The 27396-nt window shown below is 46.8% G+C and overlaps 1 protein-coding gene across 10 annotated transcripts in view; it reads right to left on the reverse strand.

Annotated features, from left to right (window-relative positions):
* cdh11 (cadherin 11, type 2, OB-cadherin (osteoblast)) overlaps positions 1-27396 on the reverse strand; it is a 110063-nt gene that overhangs the window by 16180 nt on the left and 66487 nt on the right. For 7 of the 10 annotated variants that reach the window (XM_061836559.1, XM_061836558.1, XM_061836557.1 and 4 more), the window contains 7 exons: positions 25181-25227; positions 12607-12899; positions 10635-10774; positions 8984-9278; positions 7426-7545; positions 3683-3850; positions 1010-1197 (listed from right to left, as the gene is read on the reverse strand). In XM_061836559.1, coding sequence (XP_061692543.1) covers positions 1010-1197; positions 3683-3850; positions 7426-7545; positions 8984-9278; positions 10635-10774; positions 12607-12736 — 1041 coding nt within the window. In that variant the 5' untranslated portion in view covers positions 12737-12899; positions 25181-25227. Of the gene's footprint in view, positions 1-1009; positions 1198-2609; positions 3027-3682; positions 3851-7425; positions 7546-8983; positions 9279-10634; positions 10775-12606; positions 12900-25180; positions 25228-27396 lie in introns of those variants that run through there. The other 3 variants (XM_061836566.1, XM_061836565.1, XM_061836564.1) reach the window with 3 other exon arrangements.

Consider the following 27396-nt stretch of genomic DNA (forward strand, 5'->3'; position numbering starts at 1 on the left):
TCCATCCATCATCTACCACTTTTCTGGGTCGGGTCACGGGGGAAGTAACCTCAGCAGGGATACCCAGACTTCCCTTTCCCCAGCCACTTCCAGCCCTCTTCCGGAGGCGTTCCCAAGCCAGCCGAGAGACGTGGTCTCTCCAGCGTGTCCTGGGTCGTCCTCGGGGGTCTCTTTCCGGTGGGAGACGCCCGGAACACCTCACCAGGGAGGCGTCCGGATCAGATGCCCCAGCCACCTCATCTGGCTCCTCTCAATGTCCACCTCTAAGGGAAACTCATTTCGGCCGCTCGGATCCGGGATCTTGTTCTTTCGGTCACGCCCCACAGCTCTTGCCCATAAGTGAGGGGAGGAACGTTGATCGACTGGTAAATGGAAAGCTTCGCCTTTCGACTTAGCTCCCTCTTCACCACAACCGACCGATACAAAGTCCGCATCACCGGAGACACTGCACCGATTTGTCCATCTCCCGCTCCATCCTTCCCTCACTTGTGAACAAGACCCCAAGATGCTTGAACTCTCATCCCCGAACCACTGACATAGTAAGTTTCTTTCGGCTTGTCCCTTTCAGGGTCGCCACAGGGTGTCATCTCCAAATGAACGCCCATATATGTTTGGCACAATTTTTACGCCGGATGCCCTTCCTGACGCAACCCTTCTCGGGGAGTGGAGGCCCCGGTGGGATACGAACCCACAACCCCTGGTTTACCAAACCAGTGCTCTAACCACTGAGCTACAGGGCACCCCCCCCCCCCCCCCCCGAACCACTGACATCTACCTAAGAAATGTACGTGAATATCATTTGAAGTCGGCAGCCCATCTAACTATGTACCCGTTTCGCAATTTGTCCAACACCCATCTAGCCATCCGTTCATCGATGCTCCACAGAATTATTAGCTTCAGCTATTTGGCAGCTGGCATCAGGGAACGCCACTAACAACTTTCGGAAGCTTCCACCGAAACGAGTGGCAGCGCAAAACAAACGTGCTTTTGAAATGGAGATTTATTGGACCTTTTTCAGCTTGATGACAGCCTCCCTGGTCTCAGAGTCGGTGCTGAGATCGAAGGTCCCGATGCCGTCTCCGTCGACCAGCCGGTAGTTGACCAGCCCGTTGTCTCCCATGTCGGGGTCGTTGGCCTTGACACGGCCCACCTCCTCGCCCTCCACTTTGTCCTCGGACGCGGACATGGTGTACACGCCTGCGGGGAGGGACGGCTGTGAGTGTTGGGCAGCCAAACGAAAATACTCGCAAGGAGCACGGAGCAGACGTGTAAAATGTACATCGCACCGCGTTTTCGGCCCCATTTCGATATTTTCCATTTGATTCTCTGCGCATATTCTTCATCATCTACGTTTGGGATAGATGGGTACCGTCATTTCCGGCCCACAGAGCGCACCTGATCAAAAGCCTCCCCCGAATACATTTGGAAAGGATTTGGTACATGCATAAGCCGCAAGTGCCCACATTGAAACACGAGATATTTACAAAGAAAGACGCTACACAGAAAGTTTGAATACCTTAGCTTAGCTTAACATAGCAAGAAAACGGCAGCGTGAACAGGGATAAGTAAGTTTCTTTCGGCTTGTCCCGGGAGGGGTCGCCGCAGCGTGTCATCTCAGATGAACGCGCATATTTGTTTGGGACCATTTTTACGCCCGAATCCTGACGCAAACCTTCTCAGGGCACTCCCTGAGGCCCCGGTGGGATACGAACCCACAACCCCTGGTTTACCAACCCAATGCTCTAACAGCATGAACAGGGATGGTTAAAAAAAATATATATACCGGTAAAAATCACTGAGACGCGGCAGTAACACAGCAGCAACCGGTAGCGCGGCGCTAACAGACCCGGTTAAAAAAAAAAATACAGGCAAAAGTCCCTTCCTCGACACGTATATTCCACCGGTCTCACTCTTACCTTTTCCGCTCGAGCGCCCCCTTGCGGCCGTTACAAAAAAAAAAAAAAAAAAAATCCACAAATTAGCCACATCGACCGCATAAACCGCAGGGTTGAAAGCGTGTGGAAAAAAAGTCGCGGCTTATTGGCCGGGAATTACTGTAGTTGGATCAATGGGTAGTTTGATACCTGCCTTGCTCAATGGGCGGGTAGCTAATCAGGTCGTTGATAATTGATGTAGCTGGAAAGATGATCATGAGGTGGAGGCTTTTTTTGTCTGATGCAAACGGAGGACTGCCCCGCCCTCCACTGCGGGGCCAATGCTCGCTTCTTCTTCTTCTTGCCCTCATTCCACTCCCAAATCTCGGCAAGCATCGCTAGCAACGTCCCCCCCCCCCCCAACGTTGCCCTATTTCTCGCGCGTTTACCTCCCCCAGGAAAACCTCCCATTTCCCAGCGCGCCCAACCAGCGTGCCCACCACATTCTATTCCTACAGGAAAGCACAACACTCACGTACATTTCATCGCGCGATATTATTAGCAGGATAAGGCACTAAACTTCCCTTGCTATTTCCCTTCTTTTCAAGTCGGGATGTCTTTTGTGCGGCCGGATTGCGCCTCGTTTCATTTCATTTTCGGGGGTGACGAGCGAGTCGGCGGCGGCGGCGGCTCAGTAATCTCACAAAAGGAGTGTTTCGAGTAATTGATACGTGCCAGCGCCGATGTGACAGATCAAGTCGAAAAAAATAAAAATGGCCTTTTTCCGAGCTTCATGTCCTTTTGTGGAAGGGAATTGTACTTAAGTCGAGTCTCAACGCTGATTCTATGTTGCTGGCTAAAAGCGAAACAATTACCAGTGACAGGAAGTCTTTGAGAAGCCAGGAAGCGCGCCAACGTTTTTTTTTTTTATTGCAAGAAAGGACCCTAAAAATGGCTGCGTTTTGTTTCCTGCCGGCATTTTCATCTTTTAGCCGGGCCGCCTCTCTCAAAAGTGCTAAATATGTAATCAGCGTCCTCATTGGCGCCATCTGGAAGGTTCCGTTCGCAGGTGCTCCTCCTGCTCGCACTTTCCAGATGCTCAGACTGGCGCCACGAGTGTAAAAGTGGAAATGTTGTTGCCGCTATTTTTTTTTTTTTTTTTCCCGGCCGCTCGTCACGTCGCAAAATCCGATTTGCTCGCACGGGCGACGATTCGGCAGCGGCCGTTTCATGCACTCCAATGATCGCCGTGGAAAATTGTATTTGTATTATTTAGCAATTATTTTTTTTAATTGAATATATCGTTTTAGATTTCACACTTGAAATATGTACAGTTTTGGATTATTTTGATGTTTTACAAACTTGTTTTTATTTTAGGGTTACCTTTATACAATGTACAAAATCATCCATTCGTCCGTTTTCTGAGCCGCTTATCCTCACGAGGGTCGCGGACTGCTGGAACCAATCCCAGCTGTCAACGGGCAGGAGGCGGGGCACACCCTGTCAGCTGGTTGACAACCAATCACAATCACACTTGTGGGCAATTTAGAGTCTCCAATGAATTCATGTTTTTGGCATGTGGGAGGAAACAAATTGCCCAGAGAATGTAAATTAATATGTATTATATTATTTTAAATTCATTCCCCTTTTGTTATATATATATATTTTTTTAAAGCTTAAGCGGTTGACAGACACACCGCCAACTATCTTTTTCTTCCATTTCTGTTTTAATTTTGTCTTTTTGAATTGAAAATGTGGAAGTTTTCAGGGGGAGACATAAAAAGCGTCCGTAATTGTCGCGCACTCACTCTGCGGGAACTTGGGTGGGTTGTCGTTGACGTCGGTGAGCGTGATTTTGACCTCGGTGGTCCCCGACAGGCCGCCCATGTGGCCGCCCATGTCCTTGGCCTGGATCACCACGTCGTAGTCCTGCCGCGCCTCGCGGTCCATGTTGGGCAGCGCCGTGCGGATGATCCCTGCGGGCGTGGACAACGTCAGCTTTTCCGACCAAATCCGGGAGGATGACGTCGCCGACGGATCGCCGGAGTGACGGTCTGAGCGCTCCCGGTGCTGAAAAGTCTCCTTCTGATTAATGCGCACGAGCGGATATTTTGTAAACTTCCGGCCATTTGACTTGTGCCAACATGTGCCATTCCACAACTTGCCGCCGAGTGTTCACGTTTGCGAACGTACATATATGCGTATATCTTTTTAATCAACTTTTGTTTCAAGGTTAGGTTATAACGTACGTTAGCTCCCTCTACGTAGAAGAAGGGGAACTACGAGACCGGGGGGACTTCCCAGTATGCCTCCGCTACGTACCCAGAGTTCCCCCCGTTGGTAACGCATGCGCATTCATCACGAGGAGACTTCTCAGCACGGGGGAGCGCTCAGACCGTCACACCAGTCGATGTAGAATTTGGTGGCGTGCACACACAAAAAGTGTTGAACATTTTAGTTGGAAGCTGCCATCTTGCTCATCCCAACAAGTAAACGGGCTCCTGGGCAGAATCCGTCAGATTTTCAACCATGTGGACCAAGCTAAATTGGCAAGTTGTGCAGTTTTAGAAAATGCGCGGACGGATGTAGTCTTGTTTTTTTTTTTCTTTCTTTTACGGTTCCATTTGACGGTAAAATTCAACCGGGAGGGGCTACGAAGCGCTTGTATCTTGAAGAACGCGTAAGTCAGGTCACTCCCATGTCAAGGCGCCACAGACAGAAAACTATCAAAGTGTTTTTGGGTGAGATTTCCATGAATCCATTTGATTATCAAACTTGTGGACCAAGCTAAATCGCGAGCGGAACACGGCGGAAAATGCTGACGAATTCCCCTTAAAAAAAGAGAGAAAAGTTCTCCCACCTCAGCTCGCGTCATACCTGAACAACGAGCGTATGAGCACAATGGCTCTGCCGCCGTTTGAAGCAGGTGCATTAAACAGATGGCGCGTGCTTAATTGCCGAGCATTCGAGAGTTTTCACGACGGCGGAGTTCGGTGATCCCGCACCGGAAGCCAACCTTCCGATATTGCCGCTCCACGAGTGCAGATCGCGCCAAACCCAAACAGACTCGGGGAATTTATCCGTCGATATCCGACCGAAAGCAGGCGCCGCGGCCAGATGGCGCGTTCTCAATTGCCAGCCGCTTGACTTTTCATCGCGGTACGTGGGCGGGAACACGGTGACAAATTTTGATGGTTCACCGTTAAAAAAGGAAGCGCTATTAACTGCGCCCCTGTTGTACCTACAAATATCTCCCAGTGAATGGTACCAAATTTCAAGCAAGTGCAGCGGACAGATGGGGCGCGCTAAATTGCCAAGCTAGCGAGCTTTCACCACGATACGTCGGCGGAACAAGTTGACAAATTTGGACGATTCCCGTACATAAACTAAGCTATAACAACTCGGCTCCTGCGCTACCTGAACACACTTCTCCGAGCCAATTCGTTTGACGGCTATCAACGTTAAACCAGGTCCCCCGGACAGATGGAGCACAGTAAATCGCCAAGTTACACCCACTTTTCATCACGGCGAAAAACTGACCAAGACTGCCAACGTGCCAAAAAAAAAAAAAAAACCCCAAAAAGTTAGCCAATGTTCCCTCGAAACGGCGCACATGCGCAATTGTGCACCGCTGATGCAGTCTCTTTGCAGATATTCTGCTTTGCGCGCAAAATTGAAAGTCTAACATCCAGCTATTCATTTTGTGACAAATTTGCAATGTGATTCAATGAGTGAGGGATGACTGGTTGGTACATCCAACGCCACAATTCACATACGTACTGTCAAAAAAGGAAACGAAGAAGCCGCTGGTTTCTTTAAGGCAGCACACGGAACTTTCTCAAACAACAACCGCTGTTCCGCCACACTTTCTTTTTCCTAGTTTACCTTGCACCTGCTCCCCATCCCCGCCCTTAAAGACGTACACTAGTAATTACAAATGTTACAGTACTTTCGCAGCACAACAATGTGTTTTACAATGACAGCGTCCATCACCGCTGCTTTCGTTAGCAACACAGTCTGGGCGACGTAGAGCAAACACGAGCTAGACATGCTGCTCATGTTTACTCTCAAGATGAATGGAGAAAGTTAAAAAATCTGTTGTTTTAAGATGCAATGACTGTCGGAGCATGTGAAAAAGTGGTTAAACGGGATGAAAGTTTCTCTTTTCCGAGTGGGAAAGGTCTGGTCTGAAACCAAAGTAGAAAGTGCAGGATGAGATGGTGTGTCATTTGAAAATTCAGTCTTGGCACAGCCTGATCCAGGATGAAAGCACGGACAATACAGTGCACAAAAAGCTAATTCTGCATTTTAAATATATAGTATAATATATCACATAACATTAATAACATAACATTGGGAGCACAACCCCCCCCCCCCCCAACTATCGGTAGCTCCCGAGAAGCTGGCTGCTTGAAAAGCAGATCTTGGGGTAAAATTCACAAAATCACCACTAAAGTACTCCGTTTTTGAATCTACATCACTGGAGCGAAAAAGTTGGATTATTCGACGGGCGTTCGCTCCGCAAAGCCAATTGATCGGATGGCGGGTCCCCGCGGCGAAGAAGTGATTGCGTGTTTGATTCTTGACGCTTGTTACCCCGGCAACCAGGCCACAGCCGCCTAACCCTCATTGCGATGCGTGACGTGACCTCCAAAAATCATCTATTTGCCTTCAGAATCAATCAAGCTAAAAATATGGACTCCACTTAAACAAGTGTGAGATTATCCCCCTCCCGACCCCCCTCCGCTAATCTGCTGGTGTGCGTTGAGGTTTTTCTGGTCACGGTGGACCGACCGACCGGCCGGCTGCGTGCGTCCGTGCGTTTGTGTATGCGCGCAAAGCTGATAATCTCCAAACCAATTAGAAATGTGAGCTTTGGATGCGCGCCAGTCAAATGGCCGACACCGCTCTGATTAGCTCAGATTTGCCGTGCGCAAATCCGCCGCCGAAAGCCCACCGCCAGCCGGGCGCCCTCCCCCGCCGGCGAGACGCTGTCACCGCCACTCCGCGTGACCCCACGCGTCCGTCCGTTATCACCTCGCGCTGTCCAAACGTCAGGCCGGGGATTCAGTCGCCATCAAAGCGAACGTGGCGTCCTTTTTCCGTTTTTAGCCTCCCCGCTCCAGTGACTTTTGATTTGACGGTCACGGTTACTCTTTCATTCGTGCGTGACCGTGTTTCGGACTTGCGACGCAGCGGAATACCGCCAGCGGTTTCCCAGGAAAACGATTTCCCGAGCTTGAAGAGACTAATTTAGGCAAATTCGAGGGCTCGCGCAGTTTTGCTCAGCCGCATGAAACCGCTCGGCCGTGTCCATCGTGACGGGGATGCCAAAAAAGTCTCAAGGAATCACGCCCGGAACTGAACAGGGAGTCGCCAATTTTCGGTTTGAAGAGCTACTGGAGATCTGGTCCAAATGAGTCCCGGCGGGAAGCGAGTATCATGAGACAGACGGCGCGCAAGTGCAAGTGTAGCTCAACGTCGTGTTGAGCGCTCCCCGGCGGCTCCTCATTTCTTACACAGCGGCGGCGGCGTTGCCCCGTTTTCTCACCCGTCTGCGGCTCCACCGAGAAGTAGGGTTGTCCCTGCAGGATGCTGTACACCAGCCGGGCGCTGTTGCCGTACGTGGGGTCGTCGGCGTCCGTGGCCGTCACCTGAATCACCGACGTACCTGCGGCACGCAAACAGGACGGGACTTGAAACCCTGGGGGGGGGAAAAAAAAACCCCTAACCCGGGCATAAAAGCCCAATTTCAAGCCCGACATTTTGTTTGAAAGCCTCACCCTTTCCTGGAGCCCTGAAATGAAACCATAACCTTGATTTGCTGACCCACACTTTTTAAACTTACTTCAAAAGCCAACCCTGTGCTAAAATCCCAGCCCAGACCTGAAAACCTACTTTCAAAAAAATTTCAAACCTTCGCCTTACCTTGAAACCCCGACCGACTGTATCATTTGAAAAAGCCAACGTTGGCACGCAAGCCTACATTTGAAAAATATTGTTGAAAACCCATCCCGTACTTGAAACCGTAACCCTGTCTTGAACCCCTGATTTGTCATCCTAACCCTGGTGCGAAAGCCTTAGCCAAGCTTGAAGCTCCAATTCAAAAAAAACCTTAATCCTGGTTTTAAAACCCCAAATGAAGCCTTAATTTCAAGCCCTGGTTTGAAACCCTAAAACTGTCCAGAAAACCCAGTTTCAAACATGACTTTGTAATGGTACCCCTGTCTTGAAACCCCAATTTTAAAGCCTAACTTTGGCTTTAAAGAACCTTCCCCCTCCCGCTTGGGCCCAAGTTTAGCGTCGAGGTTTCACGTAGTCGGACGAACGTGAAAAACAATCGGCTAAACGTCCTCTAGCGACGTTTTTCTTTGGGATTTCATTGCCGTTAAGCATCCCCGTGACCGCAAGCGAGCTTCTATTGATATCGGAAGCCCTTTTAGACGTGAGAGCCGCGGGAGCTTGTCGGGAGTTTGATTCCTTTTAATGTACGGGCTAATGGTGCGGTCGTGTAGCCGCGCTTCCTGCGCTCGGATTTCCGCGACAATCGATCATTCCTGAAGAACGACGAGCGAGATGAGCTCCGGCGGGGACTTCATTAGCGAGCGCCACTCACTCGCTCTCTTTCGGCTTGATGACTTTTGGACTCGTGTGACTTGGACCGGCGCTGCGGTCTGGTCTGGGCGAGCTGATCGAGTCCTAAAAAGGTCGCTAAAATGCACTTAGCCATTACGTTTGACATATGATAAGCTTTGGCATCCTGTCGATAAAACGGCAGGACCCGTTACATTAAAAAGTCAATAATTACCACCAAGGGACAGACGAGTTTCAAGTTCAAATGCACGGAACGCGCAAGGTCTTCGTGTCACGGGCCGTCCTTTGCGCAATTGTTTGCCCTTACGACCGTAAACCTACGATTGCTTGCGGTTACAGTGGCAAATTTTGCTTTCGGTCACAAACTGAAAATTGTTGACAGTCACAACTGTAACAGGAACACACGTTACGAGTTACAACCGCGTACAGTCGTCGCAACCGCCAACCGTAAAACAGTTTCAAAAGAGCCGCGCATTGACATTGACAGAGGTCCAGTCCGGCGGCCCGCTACTCACCCACGTTGGACATCTCGGGCACCCTGGCGTAGTAGGGCCCGTGCAGGAACTCGGGAGGATTGTCGTTGATGTCCTGCACCTTGACGATGAACTCGGAGGGCGGCTCCAGGGGTTGGTTGGTGTCTCGGTCCACCGCCTGCGCCGTCAGCGTGTACTGAGCCTGCTCCTCGCGGTCCAGCGTCTTGGTGGCGTGGATGTTGCCCGTCTTGTCGTCGATGACGAAGATGGTGCCGGCGCCCTCGCCCGAAAGGATGTACTTGATGTTGCCGTTGCCCGAGTCCACGTCGGAGTGGAGCTGCGCCGGGGGATAAGATCAAATCGGGTTTGTAGATGAAAAATGTACTCATTTTTATTCATTCATTTCATTGATCTGTGTTGATTTATTGGAAATTCCAAAATATTAAAATACCACTTCAACAAATAAATGGTGACGTCAAAACAATCCCGTGCAGTATCAATTAAAACAGTGGCAAGTGATCATAATATTAACCAAAATACAAAACACATGACCAATGAAAGTCTCAATTGAAATGAAAAATAATTGTGGATGAATTACAATTACTTTAATTACAAATAATAAACAACAATGAATTATTTTATTTAATTATTTAAATTTTTTTAAATGCGTTTCTGAGGCATAAACTCAAGACCTAAAATCAACAAAATTATTTTTGCGTGTTTTATGAAATATTTGGTGAATTAATTATATTCAAATGAATTATAAATACTTGGACTGAAAATGCACATGGACTATTTGATTCCAGAAACATGTTATACAAAGTAAAAATTGGAATAAACAATGTGAATGTTTTTATTGAATTAAATATTTAGGTAACAAAAAAATATATTTATTAATAAAATAATTTTACATCTTTCACATTTTACCTTTTGTTCGGTGTAAATTCATGCGCAATTGAGCTTGCTGATGAGTCCATTTAAAAAAATCCAAACGTGGCCCTTGAGCACGAAAATTTGCTCGTCATATTTTTGACAACGACGTGTTTTTTTGTGTATATTACTAATAAGTGCGAGTTTTAAGGGGCTTGTGACAAACGTTCTGCGTTCTCCTTTTAGGGGCTCTGGAGCGTGAAATATGGCGCTCGTTGGACGTCATCTCACTCGTTGCCGTTTTGACTGATGTCGTCGTCGTCGTGGAGACGTGCTGCCACTCATCACCCCCCCCCCCAAGTATGAGCCTTCCATCTCCCACAATTCCCCAGTACAACCCTTTAATATAGGATTACGATGCAGATTAAATAATCAGAATAAAAGCAACCAAACGTTAGCGCTATAACACCTATTTTTTTAAAAATTCAAATATGAAAAAATATACAATATCAAATGTAAAATATAAAACTGACTGCATGTAATTATTTGCAGTTATATACCCATAAAACAAATAATTTTATGTAAACTAGTAAAATGGGCTTTAGAGCCAAATGCTAAAACCCCAAAATGTACAAAATGAGTGATTCATGTCAAACAAAACATTTTTGAATGGATTACGATATGAATGAAAGCACTATTTGACGCGATGTTTTTTTTATTTTTTTTCCTCATTCCATTTCTTTCCGGCAAATTTAGATGCTACCGATGGTTGGGTGTAGCCGAAGCTCGGCCGGCCTCGTCGCCGTCGGGGCTCAGAACTCACCCGTCCCACCAGAACGGGATCCGGTCCGGTGTACTCCTCAATGACAAAGAACTGATTCCAGACCCAACCTCTTTTGGACCTGTGCAGCACCTGACCCTCCTTGCCCACTCGGGGCCGGTGTCTGTGCAGCGATGTGTGACCTACGCACACACACACACACACACACACGAGAGTTGAGTCGACAACAACACACACGTTTTGTCCGCGAGTGTCTTTTTGTAATCAGAATTCACGCTCGTCCGCAGTGACATAATATTTGCTGCAGGTGTTTTTCATCGTCTGATGTCGTTTTTTTTTTTTTTTTTTTTGTAAGAAAATCTGATGTTTGGGTGACAAAGCAATGGGAAAGTAGCACCTTTTTAAAAGTTGGATCATTTTAGTTTTATGGTTTTTGTTTTCATGGCTGAAAAGTTCACATTTTGAGAGCCTAACGTAGTCTTTTGTTGCGTCAGGAAGGCCATCCGGCGCAAAAATTGTGCCAAGCAAATACGTGCGTTCATCTGAGATGACACGCTGTGGCGACCCCGAAAGGGACAAGCCGAAAGAATTAGCGACGGGCGAGTACACGTAACCGGGGCGATACCAGCCTCATTTCAAGGAATACACGCGTATTCGTGCAGCCTCCCGATAGCAGCCACCTATATTCCAAATCAATCAATAAAAACTGGCATTGAGTCCTACTTGCCAGTAGGTGGCGCTACACCGCAGCAGTTGGACATACCAGCGAATTATCATAAAAAAATAAAATGCATGCCATCGTGTTGATTGAAATGTTTCGTCTCAAAAGTGTTGTGTGGTTTCAGTACTTGCGATTGGTGAGTACTCGAGAAAAAAGTTTTTGCAGGATAGAATGATCTTTTTCTAAGTTCATTTTTCGAGGCAAATGTCGTTTTCTGAACAAGTGGAGCGCCGTCGTGACAATGGACCTTTCCGGCCTGTCAATCACTCGTACAACAGCCAATCAGATATCCGCATTGTCTTGCCACGCCCCTCTCGCCGTATTGTTCCTCAAGTAATGCTGGTTGTCAGTAGCGTGCGCTTGGAAAAGTTAATCTTACGAAGAAAATGGTCCTCAGATGCCTATTTTTCCTCTTTGTATCACGTCGGACTTTTAAGACAGAGCACCGGGTTGGTTTCCTTTATGAGCAAAGTCAAACTTTTTCATCTGGTGACTGAGTTCATCACCATTGTTTCAATGCACTTGTAGAAAATCAAACCCAACTCACTACTAAAGACTCCAACGATATTGCTGGTGATCTTTCCAAGTAAAACGTACTCACCCTGTTTTACATGCGCAGGACGATTCCACTATTTCATCCTGTTGGATTTCAATATGAAGTTTGTGAGGCGTCAAACCTTTTTGCACCGACCGCCAACGTTTCGCTCCAACTCTGACATTGCGTCCTGCTCCGTCTAAAATCTTAATTCCGCGTACATATCTAGACGCGACAGAGAATCGACTTCAAACTTGTTCTGTTCAGTCGCCATTTTGGAAGCTTGTGGGACACGGCAACTGTAGTTAAGGGGGGGGGGGGGCGGAGCTTAAGCTCACTAGTTGGAAAGGTCCATTTACACAGTCATCTTCGAATATTACCGTGGCATAAGATTGTCTTTTCTTAATATACAGCGTTTGAGTGCCTGATTACTGATTGTAACAGTTTCATTGACTAATTTAGCCTTTTTGTGAACAAGTAAATGTGGATTAAATGTAAAAGTATTTCAACGAGGAAGTAAGCAAGATATTTCTGTGCTTTTTTTTTTTTTTTTTTTCTTCCCCCAAATTGTTTATCGGCAAATATTTTTGGGTGCGTTTTCATTGTGTCGTGCACCAAGTCTTAAGTCTTGGACCACTTTCTCACTCTTGTGTTTTTTTTTTTCATTTTTGCGTTGAAATATTGCACTTATGCGGCCAAATGAGCTGCTTTTGTACCGCCGGTTGCATTCCGTCAAATTCCAGACGCGGCGTTCCCACCTGCGTGCCGATGTCGGCGCGAGCGACCGTCCAGCGAGTCGCGCCCCCTCCGGCTGGCCGCCGCCAGGCTGCAAAGGGCGCCGAGCGCCGCCAACACCAGGAAGGCCCTCAGCGCCTTCATCTTCGTCATCAAATCCGTCCTCCTCTTCCTCTCTGCTTCCTCTCAGTGGAGCTCAGCCCCCACTGAGGTGACGACTTCCTGTTTGGCGAAGGGAATGTTGCGAGTGCGATTGCAGCGCCAGCCAATCTTCTTCTTCTTCTTCTTCTTCTTCTTCTCCTCCAGTCCTCCAAACCTGGAGCCAAAACGAAACGTTGGAATTATTGATGATGTCCGCAGTAAAGGAAGCTTCCTGTCTCGCCGGCCGCGTTCTGCGACTCGCCTTTAATGAGGCAGTCGAGGCCGCCCGTAAACTAATTTGCTTGATTTCACTTGGATGCAGTCACGTGAAAAGGGTGCAAAACACCACGTTGGCCTCCGTTTACGCGAGTTTATTTCAATCGCTGCAGACCGTTGACTTGACAGTGGGGATCGATTTTGTTTTAAATAGCAGTCAAAGACGACGTTGCGAAGGGCCGCGCTGAAAAGAAAACTGGAAGCGATCTGGCAAGAAAATTCTCTGTACTGGCTTCTTATCCAGTCGTTCCAAGAGTTAGCAATAATGAGACGGTCAGCCAAAATCCCCTTTCGTGAGTCAGGAAGATTTATTCACTCCTGCTCGTCGACAGAAATGAATTGGACTGAAACTGGAACAGAAAAGCCAAAGAAAGAAAGAAAGAAAAAGACGCCGTCGTGATTTGAATCGAGCAGCAGGAACTGGCGCGCTCAGATTTGACTTTGCCAGATGTATTAATTGAACACATCGCAACGCAAAGATCGCGGAAAACACACGTTCGACTCGTCGTTGCGCTCCGACGTGGACTGAAGGAGACGCGAGAAGGCAACTTTTGACATTCCGCGGGCATGACAAAAAGTGGCACAAACCGGCGGAGCGACGGCACACGACTCGGCCATCGCGCAAACTCTAAGGCGGCACAACACGGTCATATTGTGGGGCGGAAATACGTTCGTCTCAAAACAATCAAGGCCCATTTTGGGAGACTTTTTTTTTTTTTTGGAGAAAACATTGTTGAATTGTATATTTTGGTAGCAAAGCCAAACTAAAAGTCACTCACGGAAGAAAAAGATCATTTATATGGTGAAGCAAATTCCTATTCCAAGCAACTTTTCCAAAGTTCTTGCGTCCAAGTCCCAACGTGTTTAAGAATTCCAAGAGCTTCCGAACGATTTTATTGCCAGAAAACGTGCAGGGAATTTACTCGCCGGCTGTCAAAGCGTCACCAGCGCGTCAGCTTTTATCGAGGGTCAATCGAATTCAACAAGTCCAGGATGAATTGAATTTTTGGAAAAAAAAGAAAAGAAAACAAAAGAAAAACCATCGCTAGCAGCGTCTTATTTGGCTTGACCGCACTCATCTGTTATTCTGAGGCGATGCGTCGCTGCGATAGAGGAACAGGATATTTATGAGCGCTGCCGGCAGCCTGAGTGACGCTTCTACAAATATGAAACTTGATAACGCCGCCACTGATTTAAACGGCAATTCTTCTTCTCCGAGGACTACAAGGTGGCGGGAGCCTCTTGGAACAGATTTGGGAGCAGGCTGGTTTCACCTAGCGATGCGAAATTTGGTGGACGTGTCCATCACGAGCAGGCTCACGCAAAATGTGTCAAGAAGTCACAAAACTCGGAAAGTGTGCCATTTCAGACACACGGGTGGCAAGATGAACTTGGCTTCAGGATTTTCTGTGACTGCGACCAACTTTGAACCACAGACATGAGAAAGATGAGCAATGCACTTGCATTTTTGTTCTAGCATGCTAACAGAGCACAGAAGCTAGTTTTGATGACGCGACAAAAATAAGCTCTCTTGACTACGTGGGAACCATTTGAAAATTCAGCCCCAGAAGCCACTTTCACAGAGCAAAGTCAAATCTTCTGAGTAGACCCACAAACAAGGCCTCAGAAACTCAAGACAAGAATTTGAGTTTTGATTACAGCGTGTGGGCAGAGCTCGACCGTCAACTTTGAGGACTTGACAGAAATGGCCTTAAAGCACCTCATGGACATGATTTGGAAATTCAGGTCTTCAAGATTTCTGCAACGAACGCGAAATTTGCTCGGCTTGCCTATCGTGAGTCGTGGACCTTTAAAAAGGAGACCGTGACCAAAAAGACGACGGAACCCTGACGTGCTTGGTTTGCAACGGTCATTCGGTTTATCCACGGTCTTCAGCCCCTGGAGCACTTTCACTGAACGACGTGAAATTCAAGACAAGTCTTGAGAAGCCATGACATAAAAGAGACACAAAGTCTTCCATTTTGCTTTGAAGTGGTGAGGTTTAGGGCTTTGAGTTGTAGGATTTTGGGACCACTTTCTGAGTCCCTCAAAGCGAAACTTGTCATTTCGATATCGTTTGAAAATGCAACCCCTGATCCGGTATCACTTGCCAAAATGAAAATCAATTGGATCGTCTACGGTGAGAAGACCCGCAAAATAGTCTGACAAAGGCGTCGACCATTTTGGTTTGAAGCGACAATTTTTTTTTTTTCCCAGCAGATCCCTTCAAGGACCATTCCAAAGCTAATTTGAAGCACTTACACCGAACAGATGAACAAGTCTCAGTTGCAAACAGTTTCAGAATTTGACCTGCCACGTGGGCCGAGCACGGCGGCCAAATTTGATGACTTGTCATAAAACACGATACTTTGCGGCGGCTCTCAAATTCTGTGTGTGTGCGTGTGTGTTTTTGTGTGTTTGCGAGGGACCCATCGGTTGAATTTTCCATCGTGATGTATTTATTTCCTCCTCGGATTTGGCCAGAGGTGCAAGCGAGCCGTGCAGGCAGAGGATGTAACGACTCCCTCGGGTGAGCGAGCCCTTTTTCACCCGCCTACTTCCTGCGCCTGAACACATGACTCAAGAGTCACATTAAAACAGTCGACAATGCGTATGCGTGTGTGTATATTTATATACGTGCGTCCCCTCCGGGCGGCGGGAGTCACGAGTTGGTCGAGACGTTTCTGATTCATTGGCTAACATTAGACTGCACGCCGCTGAGGGAGTTTTGGGCGGGGGGGAAGGGGGTGGTTGAAGAGGTTGGGGCGGCGGCGGGGTCGCGACCTCGCTAACTGACGCCACATGTGTCCGAACAAAGCTGGAAATTCACACGCCACCGTTTAAGTGGCGCGATTACATTTCAGGGTCAAGTGCAGGGATTCCCAGAAGTCTGGCCGACCCCGAGTGCCCGTTTAATTGGAATGGCAAGCGAGTTTCATAAGTGCACGTTTACAGCTGGCTACGAGCGATGATTCCCACTCCTCGTAAGGCGGAATTTTTAGCTCCGGGTCGAACGTTCCAAAGGGCTTCAAAGTTTTGGGAAAGGATGGTCTAGTTAGTACAACACGCCCCGACCCCTGACATAGATTATATAGCTATATATCTTTTTTTATGAGAACTAACCCACTATCCTGCTACAATACTGAACTTTAATCTGAATCTGGAGAAAAAAACATTCTACCATTTTTTGCTTGAATTCAATGGACATTGGGGCATTTCTGGTGTGTACTCCTTGGCCACCTGGCGGTATGATAATGCAGCCACAGGAATATACATTACATGAAGCAACAGTTATATTAAAATACATTACATTTAAAGCACCCCCCCCCAAAAAAAACAACAACAAACAAACACACAACTGAACCATTTAGTCATCCTTTCCAGAGGATAAAGAATATATGCTTGTGAATATTGTTATCTTGTCTCTCCATATGTGTTGCTCCACGGTGCTCAAATATTCGTTACTTGAACTGTTACAACAGTAACTGTTAGCCCATCTGTGGCACTTTGGAAGCATCAAGCGAGCTGACTTAGGTATAAGGCAAACCTGTGATGTGGTTTTAAATACACTCCAGGCACCCTTGGGGTGCACCAGATGTGCACCTGTCAGAGTATTTGGCAACCTGTCTGAAGAATGATTTTTTTTTTTTTTTAATGAGCCCAGAAGCAAAAATGTCTGCATCCATTTGATTTTTTTTTTTATTTTTTTCATCATTAGCGTGTCCTGATCCAGGTACGAACGTCAGAGCTCCCACTCCAGATGTGAGCTCTACTTCCTCCCGTGTTCATCCCGGCGATGAAATATAAACAAAAAATCAAAACCAGGTCATGCGAGGTTTATAATGAGATTTTCTGTTACTGTAGAAAAGAAAAATCCACTTGCCAAAACAAATCCCCTGAGCTTGTCTATCAGGCTACAGATGCAAAAAGCTGCAGAATTGGGTTTGATTTTCTACCTCCGCAACTTGTGTACTTCTTTTGATCGGATGCAACGTGATAACGAGGAAATAAACGATGGATCGACGGAACGTGCTACAGTCTAATTTTGCCATGGTCTTATTTTAATTTTCACATGATCACATGTGACATTTTTTTCCCCTTATATTCTCATGTCCTTTCGTAATTTTCATGTTCTCATGTTCATTGTCTCGGTATTACGTTGTCATTTTGTCGCGGTGCACTGTACAGTACTCTTCGGACCTCGGAATTCAAATGACTCGCGAGTTGTACAAATCGGACTTTGGCCAAACTAAAAAACACTTCAGAGTTCGACCCAATTCTCAGAGTCCGAACAGCTGACCAAAGCCGAACACGTCGAACGGGAAGCCAGGTCAAGCTTAGCACTGCCGAACGCTCGCGGGGGCGGTTCCGAGATGAACTATCAGGCTGAACATGCACATTTGCGAACGGATTAAACTCATTTACATGATTTCCTGTGGAAATCATGTTTTGGAGGTTGAACAAATGGTACTTTGAACACTTCACAAGAACGAATTATGTTCGAACTCCTGCTTCCACCGAGGTTTCTGTGTCAAGAAGCGTCCTGCACTTCTGCTTTTGCAGCCTAGGTGGCGCTTTACGGCCTCCCGCTCGCCCTCTTTCCAGCAAATTCCTCGCCCGCTCCCAATCAGCCCCCCCCCCCCCCGTACCATTCTGCCAGATAACCGACACTCTTGACTTGATCGCCCTCTTCAGACGTCACGTCGGCTCACTCAGTTCCTCGAGTTCTTTTCCGACCTTCCGCGTCTGTCCTTGTCCTCAGTGTTCCCTCCGTCTTCCTTGCACCGAAGCCGCCAAACGGGTCGCCTGCCCTTGACGCCGCCGGCCAAGCGTTGGCTGCCTGAACAACCCGCCAGCGCGCCTCAAGGACCATCTCCAGTTCCCCTTTTTTCAATGAAGCCTTCATCACAACCTCTTGAGCTCCGCCTGCTCTCGTCTCCATCCGGACGCGACATTCCGTCTTCTGCTGTCTGTTTATTCTCATTTGCTCTTTTGTAAATTTCATCTTCCATTTTTCCACATTCGGGTTCCCCTTTTCCGTGTTGTTGTACTCGTGTACTTTTTTTTTTTTTTTTTAACATGACGCACGCTCGGCGCCGAGCTTTGGGAGTTCACCGCGGGCGACTCATTTGTGTGGCGGTCTGCGAATAGCTTGAAAGTTGTTGCACAAATCAGTGCAAAACCTGAGGCCTAATCGCATTTCCAATTGGGCAACCGAGAGTGTGTGTGTGTGTGTGTTTTGATTAGAAAACGCTTCTTAGCTTTGTCAGCATTCATGTAAATAAGAATTAATGACACAGTAGCGCTGACCCACCAATCCAGAATTATTTTGTGTGCGTCTTGCTCCGTGAGCCTGTTAGCATGTGTGCGTGTCGGTGACTAGCGTCGGGCCATTAGTGCGGCTCAAGCGCTAACTAGCACCCGACGCCTCTGATCGCGCACCGTCGCGATGAAGGCGGATGTCACGTGACGACGCGTTGGAAGGAACCAACTAAACCCGGACGTCACGGCAACACTGTCGTAATAACGAGGTTGGCAGTTATGCTTTTAGATTTCAATTTTACAACATCATGATGACAATGATGTCGGCCAGTCGGCATGGAAGCTTCTTTTATTGTGAAAGAATGTTTGATGGAAAGCTATTGTTTTGTTTTGTTTTTTTTGGGGGGGGGGGGGTTGGGGGTTAGGGTTTTCTTTTCGAGCTTTATTATTATTTTTGCATTGATCTGCAGTTTGTGGTGGGCTATTTTGCAACCATAGAAGAAATAATGAGCCGTTTGGAAAGCATGTTTGTCCCTCTTTAGCAGCAACGGCGACGCAAAATCCGCGAGGGAAGCGTCGCTTCAACTTTTCAATCATTTTTGACATCGTTTAAAACAATGAAAGTCGTAATTCTGGGCTTTGCTGCGTGTTGTCGTTCAATTAGTCCATCCCAAAGATTCTAATGCGGTTCCCGAGCTTCTTCTTTCCCCGACCGGTCGTCTTAGTGGAAGCCAAAAAGTCTTCGACAACCGTCGAAGCCGGAGGCGAGACAAAGCCGTCTGCGATTATTAGGCCGCTGACCGACGCGCTTTAATGACTTTGTCCAACATTTAACCCTTTTAATTACCGCGCGCTAATCTCCGCTGTTCAATTTAAAACGGGAAACGAGGGCGTCGGTTTGCGCTAATGTCACAGGCGCGGCCATTATTGACTCAAATAGAAACGAGAAGGCCACCCTCGATTAACGGGCATTTGAATGCGTGCTCCTTGTTCCTTTCACACCCCCACGGCGCATTTCTGCACGTGTCCGGCTTTCGTCGGTCGGTTCCTTCGTTCTTTTCTTCCGTCACAGTTCACGAGCGTCTGCGACGCCAATTACTGCCTCGCTGCTGAAATGACACACTAAGTGACTGCTGCACTGCATTACACCACATGCCACAAAGTGATTATTAATAGGCACATGCTGCAGATGTTTTCCAGCCTGTTCCGTATTATTATTGTTATTATTGTGGCTCACAAGTGTTGTTATCATTTTGAATCGAGGTTTTGAAATTAGGGTTTAACGTCAGGCTTGGGGTTTCAAACTTAGAGTTAGAAATTAAGATTTGAAGGCACCGTGATAGGCTTTGAAACGAGGTCTGAGGTTTCAAATTCCTATCTTGGAAGGAAGGCTTTGAGTCTGGAGTACTTTAGGGCTTCAAATTCCGACTTGGGATTCAAAATCGGGTTTGCGAAAGGGGGTTGGGGCTTCAAATGAGGCCTTTTGGACAAGAGTTAGGGTTTCGAATAAGGGTTAATGTTTAAGTTTCAAGGGATATGAGATCTTGGGATAAGAGGTCGAAGCGGGACTTGCAATTGTAAAATTATCAGACATGGTTAGGGTTAGAGTTCAATGTGAGGGTTTAAAGTTGAGCTTTCAGGCCTGGATTCGACGAGGCTTTCAAATGAGGGTTTCCTAGTACACTCCAGTTATTCTGGTTCCAAATTGGGGTTTCAAGTCTGCCTCAGAGTCTCCAGGGTTCCCCCGAAAATTGCATCCCAAAATCCCCCAAATTCTGTGCAGCTGCTATCAGACGACGGCGGCGACGACGCGGTCACACACACGCGAGATTCCCGCTGCTCTCGCCGCTTCTTTTAATCCAAAGTAGACAAGCGTGCAGATCAAACGGTTCACACAAAGCACACCGACGCAGCGGCGTGTTGAAAACTAATCAAGTAGCTCCCTGCGTCCTTTTAGAGCCAGCGTCTGCGTCTGCGTCTGTGTTTTGCCCAGAGGGATACGTCTGGAAACAATCTCAGCCTCAAGGAAAAATAAAATGTTTGCGATTCTTTTGGGGGACAATCGGCCACAGAGAAACCAAAGAAAGCCCCCCAAAAAAAGAGGCCAGGCGCCAGGAAAAGAAAATACTTGATGTTATTGGCGCGTGCGCGCGACTGCGTGAGTACGTGTGGATGCCGAGTCAGCGCGTGACGAGATGGAGATTGCTGGCGAAGCGGAGCTCGCCGGCAGCGCTCCTCCGAGCCACCAGGGGGCCCCATCTTTGCTTTCATCCTCTTCACGTGAACAGGAGCGCGACGACTTTTAGGTTTTTTTTTCAACTTTGCTTTGTGACACACAAAGCAAAATGCCATAGACGGGCCAATAAAAGTAGCACCGATAGCGCGGCGCTATATCCCGCTGAGCGACAGCTCTTTGAACACAAACAGTGAAGCGATATACGTAGACAGACAAAATAACAAAACAAGTAGAGGTGCAACAATTAAATGATTAACTGAGAAATAATATCTTATCAAATCAATTAAGGGTTTTGATAAGGGTTGCGTCAGGAAGGGCATCCGGCGTAAAAATTGTGCCAAACATATGTGCGTTCATCTGAGATGGCACGCTGTGGCGACCCCGAAAGGGACAAGCCGAAAGAAACTTACCTATTTAGAGACCTGTTGTAACTTTGTACCATCCAAATCCTTTGAATTTCACCTTCAAGACTAAATTTTCATAATTAGAGTAATAAAACTAACTTAATTATAACAATATATTTAAACATGTAAAGCATAAGAAATTACCTTGTGTTCAAAATGCACAATATAAGTAACTTTGCTTTGTTTAGTAATTGTATTTAAATCCTATTCAAACTTTTGCCTACTTTATGATGACTAGTAATGGAATCATAAGCAGTTTAGTTTGTGAATTTTTCACTTTCACTTCTAAAAGAATCGGGGAAAAAAAATCGGATTCCTTGATTATTCAAATAACCGAGTTTCAGCCCCTCACGTGCGTATTGCCATCTATTATGCTGCCCTCTGGTGGTCAAGATGCACTTTCCAAAAGGAGGCACCGGTGTTTCATTTTCTACATTTCTATTGAATGAATTGTTTTTACAAAATTCAGTACCGTAAAGTGTTCTTTTTCATCTTTGGGTGTGATCTGGGGGGGACAGCCGGAACAAATTATTCACATTTCTATCTAATTCAATGGGGAATGTTGATTTAAGATGGTCACGCAACAAATTACATCTCGAGGTAGCGCGGCACATAAAGCCCCCCCGCCCCCAATATTGTTCCTCTTACCGTTAAATGAAGCCTCTGAACCAAATATGTCCTAAATCAATTCCAATTAAAGGCGTAGACTCCATTTTGACGCCGTCAATGAGGTTTGAAACACACACAGAAAAAAACATTCAAGGTGTCCTGGAGAGATAAAAATTTATCGCAGGTGGGGGTCTTAGTAGAGTTGAATTTTATGCACGTGCGTGTTCAGTGTACAGCTGGAAAAATAACAACTCAAATTAAAAAATGTAAAAAAAAGAGCCTTGAAAAGTGTCAATCAGGAAGTTGCGGCGGCCCAGCGAAACGTCCGACATGGCGTCAGTCGGCCTGCCGTCGGGAGGAGGAGGTGGAAAGCGAGAGGGAAAGAGAATAGCGGATTTGTCGTCCGGCTCGGCCGATCGTGCGTGTCCGCAGACTGCAGAGTAAAGATATTAAATATGAAACATGAGTGAGATATCAAAGAGGAAATGGAAATGGAAATCCTCTTTTTCTTTTTTTTCCCTTTCCCCTCAGTGAGTTAATCCCCAGGGGCTTACATTTGTTGTTTGTGTGTGTATTCTTCTATCTGACATATTTGAATATTCTCCCCGCTCTAAATGCCCCCCCCCCCATCATATCCCCAATAATTCTGCTGCTGGGCTATTTGTGTGTAATTTGATGACAAGTCAGAAAGAGTAAGGACGACATATTGGAGTGAAAATCTGCTGACATCGCTTCACTGAAAACGACTTATCGGAATGCTGATAAATGGATTTAGCGACTCATCTGTATTTGATTTGATCTTAATTCCAATGTATCATGTTTTAAAATTCAAGAAATTTAAAGAAATTTAGCTTGACTTGAAAAATCCCCGTTCGCTTGGTCCGAACGTACGCGTGGTTCAGTTCTTAGAGACGTGAGGCCCGATTTCTCGTTGGGAGACCTCGTGGTTTAATTGACACGGTGTCACAAATCTCCGGGACGGGTCGGAGCCAAATGCAGGACTTCGAGGCAGAGGCATAATCTTCAATGCGGTTGATCACGGAAACTGGGTCACACGCGGCGTAGCCGTCCGACAAGGCAGAGGTACAGAAAAGCTAGGCTAGGCGGGATCAAAAAGGCATAGAACAAGGTCCGATGACTATGGGGCAAACTAACAAACTCAACGGGATAGGATCAAACAAAAGGGCACAGAATCGCTGTGACTACTCCGGCTTACGTGTAGAGCGGAGAATCCCACAGGCAGTGAATGCAACTCACTGACGCAAGGCAACGAACTGGCAAACGCCAGTGACAAAAACTCCAACTTAAACGCCCGTCTGATCACCTTGCTCATGAGACAAAGAATTCCGGTTTTAATTTCCATAAATTCCAATAGAAAGCTGAAATTCTTGCTGAACGGTTTCCACAAACGCAGCCGTACTCCATAAAAATGAGACGTTTTGAAAGTGAAGTCAGACCTTCAAAGCATCTGACGCACCAGAACGTTTATTTGGACCGTCTGGGTTTTCAAGCGGGCCAGAAGTTTCGCAGCCGAGCGGACCGAAGCGTAATTTATTCCCCTTTTGTGTGCCGGCCGCGGCTTTTTATTGACGCGAGCTCTCCTGTATCTCGCTGCCGATCAGTCGGCCCCGCAGGCTAATCAATACCAGTAAAGGGCATTAAAACTGGGCCTGCTGGCGGTTTTGTGGGAATCTCCGCCCTCGCCGGCTAATACCTGCCGCTTATCACGGCTGCCAGACACCCGTCACTGTCACTTTTAAAGAAAAAAAAAAAAAAAAAGAGATATATATATATCGGACGCTCGCAGGGAAAGGCTAATATTTGGCTACATGGTCGCCAGCCACTTCGTGAGGCACACCAACGACTAAGAGCCGCCGCGCATTACAACCGACGGCAAAGATCATTTTGACATTTTGCGTCACGATCTCGACTTTGGGACGGCGCGAGCGGAATTCGTGATTTCAGTTTTCCGGCCTGAATTTGAAGGATTAGACCGCGCGGCACCGAAATCGGCCCGTCGGCCTGCCGGCCGCTGATAAGCGGCCTCAGGATCGATTGGATCTACCTTTCTTCAATCTATTCAACTCTTGCACGCCAATGGGAGGGAAGGGACGGACGGACGCTTAAAGGGGTCGCGGAACTTTCGCGGGGTCGCGACCCCCGCATGGGGAAAAGTTCTTTTTGAACACGAGATCTTATAAAATGCGCCTTTACAAACAAAAGCGCTCTTGGACGGGCGGCTGTGGGCCCACCAGACAATTTTTTCTGGGGAGGGATGGAAAAAAGTGGACGGTGCAAAAAGAGGGAAGGAAAAACCGCTTCATCTCCTCGAGAAAACATCAAATCTGGTATGCGGGTCTATCATTAGCGAACCCGCAAATAAGTACCAAGAACCCGTGGCCGAAAATCCACAGGAAGTCTGCCAGTTGGGGTTGACGCTGACATTGTGGGATCATTTTCGATGTTTCCACGATGAACTCATCCTGCAAAATGTCTTCTAAAAGCAAAATCGGTCACTTCCTGCGTTCTCAGCCGTGGCTGATTGAGACTCGCCAATGATTTAGTCCACCAAATTTTTCCAGGCTGGCTTTGGGGCCTCAGTTTGGACAAGAATTGTGTCGCAACTTTTATGCTATGCTCAGCCCTCACACAATGCTAAAAAACTGAAAAGTTATTCACAACACGGCGTTAGCGATCGCTCTAGCACATATGCATATATTTTAATTTTGGCGGCAATCGGGAAAAAAAATATGTGGGACGCATTCATCTTTGGGGCGGCACGGTGGATCAGATGGTAAAGCCTGACAGTTTAGAGGACCCGCGTTCGATCCCGGACCCGCCTGTGTGGAGTTTGTATGTCCTCCCCGTGCCTGCGTGGATTTTCTCCCGGGACTTTGGTTCCCTCCCACATCCCCAAAACACGCAACATTAATTGGAGACTTTGAATTGCCCCTTGTCTCCATGTGCCCTGCGATTGGCTGGCGACCAGTTCAGGGTGTGCCGCTGACAGCTGGGATAGGCTCCAGCACTCCCCTTGACCCTTGTGAGGATAGGCGGCTAACAAAATGGATGGATGGATGGACATTCATGTTTGATTTAAAACGGGCAAAATGACCCTAGAACGTCTGCTTCAAACCAAAATGGCAGACATCTTGTGTTTACTCTGACATTTTTTTTTTTTTTTTAAGAGTCCCGATGATAAATATGTCAACCAAATTTCACGTTGCTTAGTGAAATTAACTTTGTAGGCGGAATTTTCAAAGAATACCAGTGGGCGTTAGTTACCAAGACAGTTTTCTGGGTCGATGCCCACAACCACAACCACAACCACAACCTTCCCCATTATTATTATTATGACTTATTTATTAATATTATTCCCCAGGATGAACCAAAAAAAGAACTCTGCTATATATGTGTAATAAAAGTTTTTGTACACAGGAAATCCTTCAACATTGCCAACAAAACAATTTTACACCGCGTACATTCAGGGCCAGCAAAAAAAGAAAAAAAGAAAAAAGAAAAATGGCCTCTTTTGAGCCGTCACTTTGCTTCGCCCTCCTCGTGAGGAAGGAAGCAAGTTTAACGGAATGCTAAGCAGGCAACGTCAATTGACGGGAACTTTTCAGCCGACACGCAAACGGCGGAAGGGTGGACGCTGGCAGCACCCACCTTTAGCTCATTACCGGCGTCACATCCAATGAAAGTCGCCAATCAGCCTGCGGAAAGAAGAAGAAGAGCTTTAACCTTTTGCCTCGAAAAAGCGCGATACGTCTTCATCGTGTTCGCTTGTCGCCATCAATAAAAACGTTAGCTGAGGCCGGCGCGGCTAAAAATAACAAAAACCGGGCTGTGCTGTCAAAGCTGCGCTGCGAGAAATTTGCAGGAGGGAGGAAAAAAAACAGCAAACTTGATGAACGGGCTCAGTGGCGGCAGCGGGCTGACGGGGCACCGGCGGAGAACCGGTTAGCGGATTTTAAATTGTTGTCGGTGTCGATGTCGGCTGGCGCGTATTGTGTGTCAAAACAAGCGCGCGCCGCCTATTCGCGCATGACTGCGGACGCCAGAAAGCAACACAAATATGTTTAATTCATGCGAGCCCTCCACTAAATTCGCAGAGATGCTTCCCGCCTGCCGTGTGGCAACGTTACATCTGTGCTGTGTACACAGAGTACAATATTTAGCCTTTAACCCTTGGTGTGCCCTTAAAAAAGTACAACCGTGGAGGGTTTTTTTTTTTTTTTCTCTCTCACATAAATCTGACTTCTACTTATCGAAGAACAAATGACAACGACGTGACAAAAATATATACTCTATATATTTTATTGATTGTCGCAAATGTGATTTTTTTTTTTCGCCCCCTCACAAGTCTCGTGGATAAGCTGGAGCCTGTACCAGCTGACTTTGGGCCAATCACAGGTCACATTTTTTTGACAATTATCTATATTAACTTAAAAAAAAAATTTAAATTACATTTTAATACCAAAATAATTAAAAGAAAAACGGAAAAAACAAACTACACAAAAAGAAATGCCACTCCCGCTAAAGTGCTACCAAAGGGAAAATGTTTCTCGCTTTATTTTAAAAAGTCTCTAAAAAAAATACCATTGCAACATTTCTTCCCATATTTTGAAATGACATCAAACCCATTTCATCACTTTCAGTAAAGATGTTGCTGAAATCCTCCGAATATGTGACGGCGCCCCCAACAGTCAGCTCCCTGCGAGACGCCCTGGAGCGACGGCGCTTAACGGCCGGGTCGAGCGCCTCTGTCGGGACTTTGGGAGTGAGAAAGCGGAGAAAAGCGAAGCGGCCGGAGTTGCGTTTCGCAACACTGGGAACTGTTATCAATTTTGAAAAAAAAAAAAAAAAAAAAAAAAAATTGCATTATTTCACCTTTAATTCACGTGAGACGCACAATGCAGTGGCGTGTTGAATTCGTACTCACATCAAAGAAGGTCACGGGTTGTTCGCATCGTTGGTTAGCATGTAGCTAAGATATGTGCTTGTTTGAATCCTCGTTTGTTTTTATAGAAAGCCACGACTGTATCTGCTGCTCCTGCTGTATGTATGTTGGCCTCTTGGGGGCAGTCTGGTGTCTTGGATGCATGGAGTGACATATTGCAGTGAGCTCAAATAAAATCAAGGCAGAAGAAGAAGAAGTTGGCAGCAAAACTTTATTAAACTAGTTTTTCATAGGTTAGGAAGAATAAATGCCTGTGAATATTGCAATATTACGACAGCATTTTTGTGTATTTGATGGTAAATCCCTCCCGTGATTGAATGCTAATTTTGGACGCTACCGTACGTGATACCGGGCCACAAATCAGCCCAGAGTGGCGTCGCTTTGGATCGCCGGGATGATAAAGTCGACACAATCCATTCCGCCGTCGCTCACTTTTGTTACGAGACGCGGGCCCGGCCAGGCGACCGCGTCGATAGCATAATAGTGCGCGATGCATGAATTAAAGCGTATCGATTTTTTCTTCTTTTTTTTTTCCCTCACCCCCGCGGGGTGGCAGCTCGCGTCGTGTCGCGGGTTTGACGGCACACGCGCGGGCCGCAACCTTCAGAACGTGAACACGTTTTGTATCGATTCGGCGCCACCAAATTTATTTTCTTCCTCGAGTGGCGAGTGAGTCAGACACCGAGAGCGACAGGAGAGAAAAAGCACATTTGAAGAAGAATGCATAACAACAATAAATATATTTTCCCCCAATAAAACTATTATTTGGGTTATTTCGTCCCCTGTTGTGTCCAATCGACTTCTTCCACTTCTTCAATTTAAAAGTGTCATTCATTTGCTCCATTGGAGAGCAGCAAAGCATTAAAAAAAAAAAAACTCTCTTGGAAATTATGAAAACCATTCCGCTCAGAATGGCTCCATC

Source organism: Syngnathoides biaculeatus, chromosome 12 (genome assembly GCF_019802595.1).
Source record: "Syngnathoides biaculeatus isolate LvHL_M chromosome 12, ASM1980259v1, whole genome shotgun sequence".
Taxonomy (NCBI): Eukaryota; Metazoa; Chordata; class Actinopteri; order Syngnathiformes; family Syngnathidae; genus Syngnathoides; species Syngnathoides biaculeatus.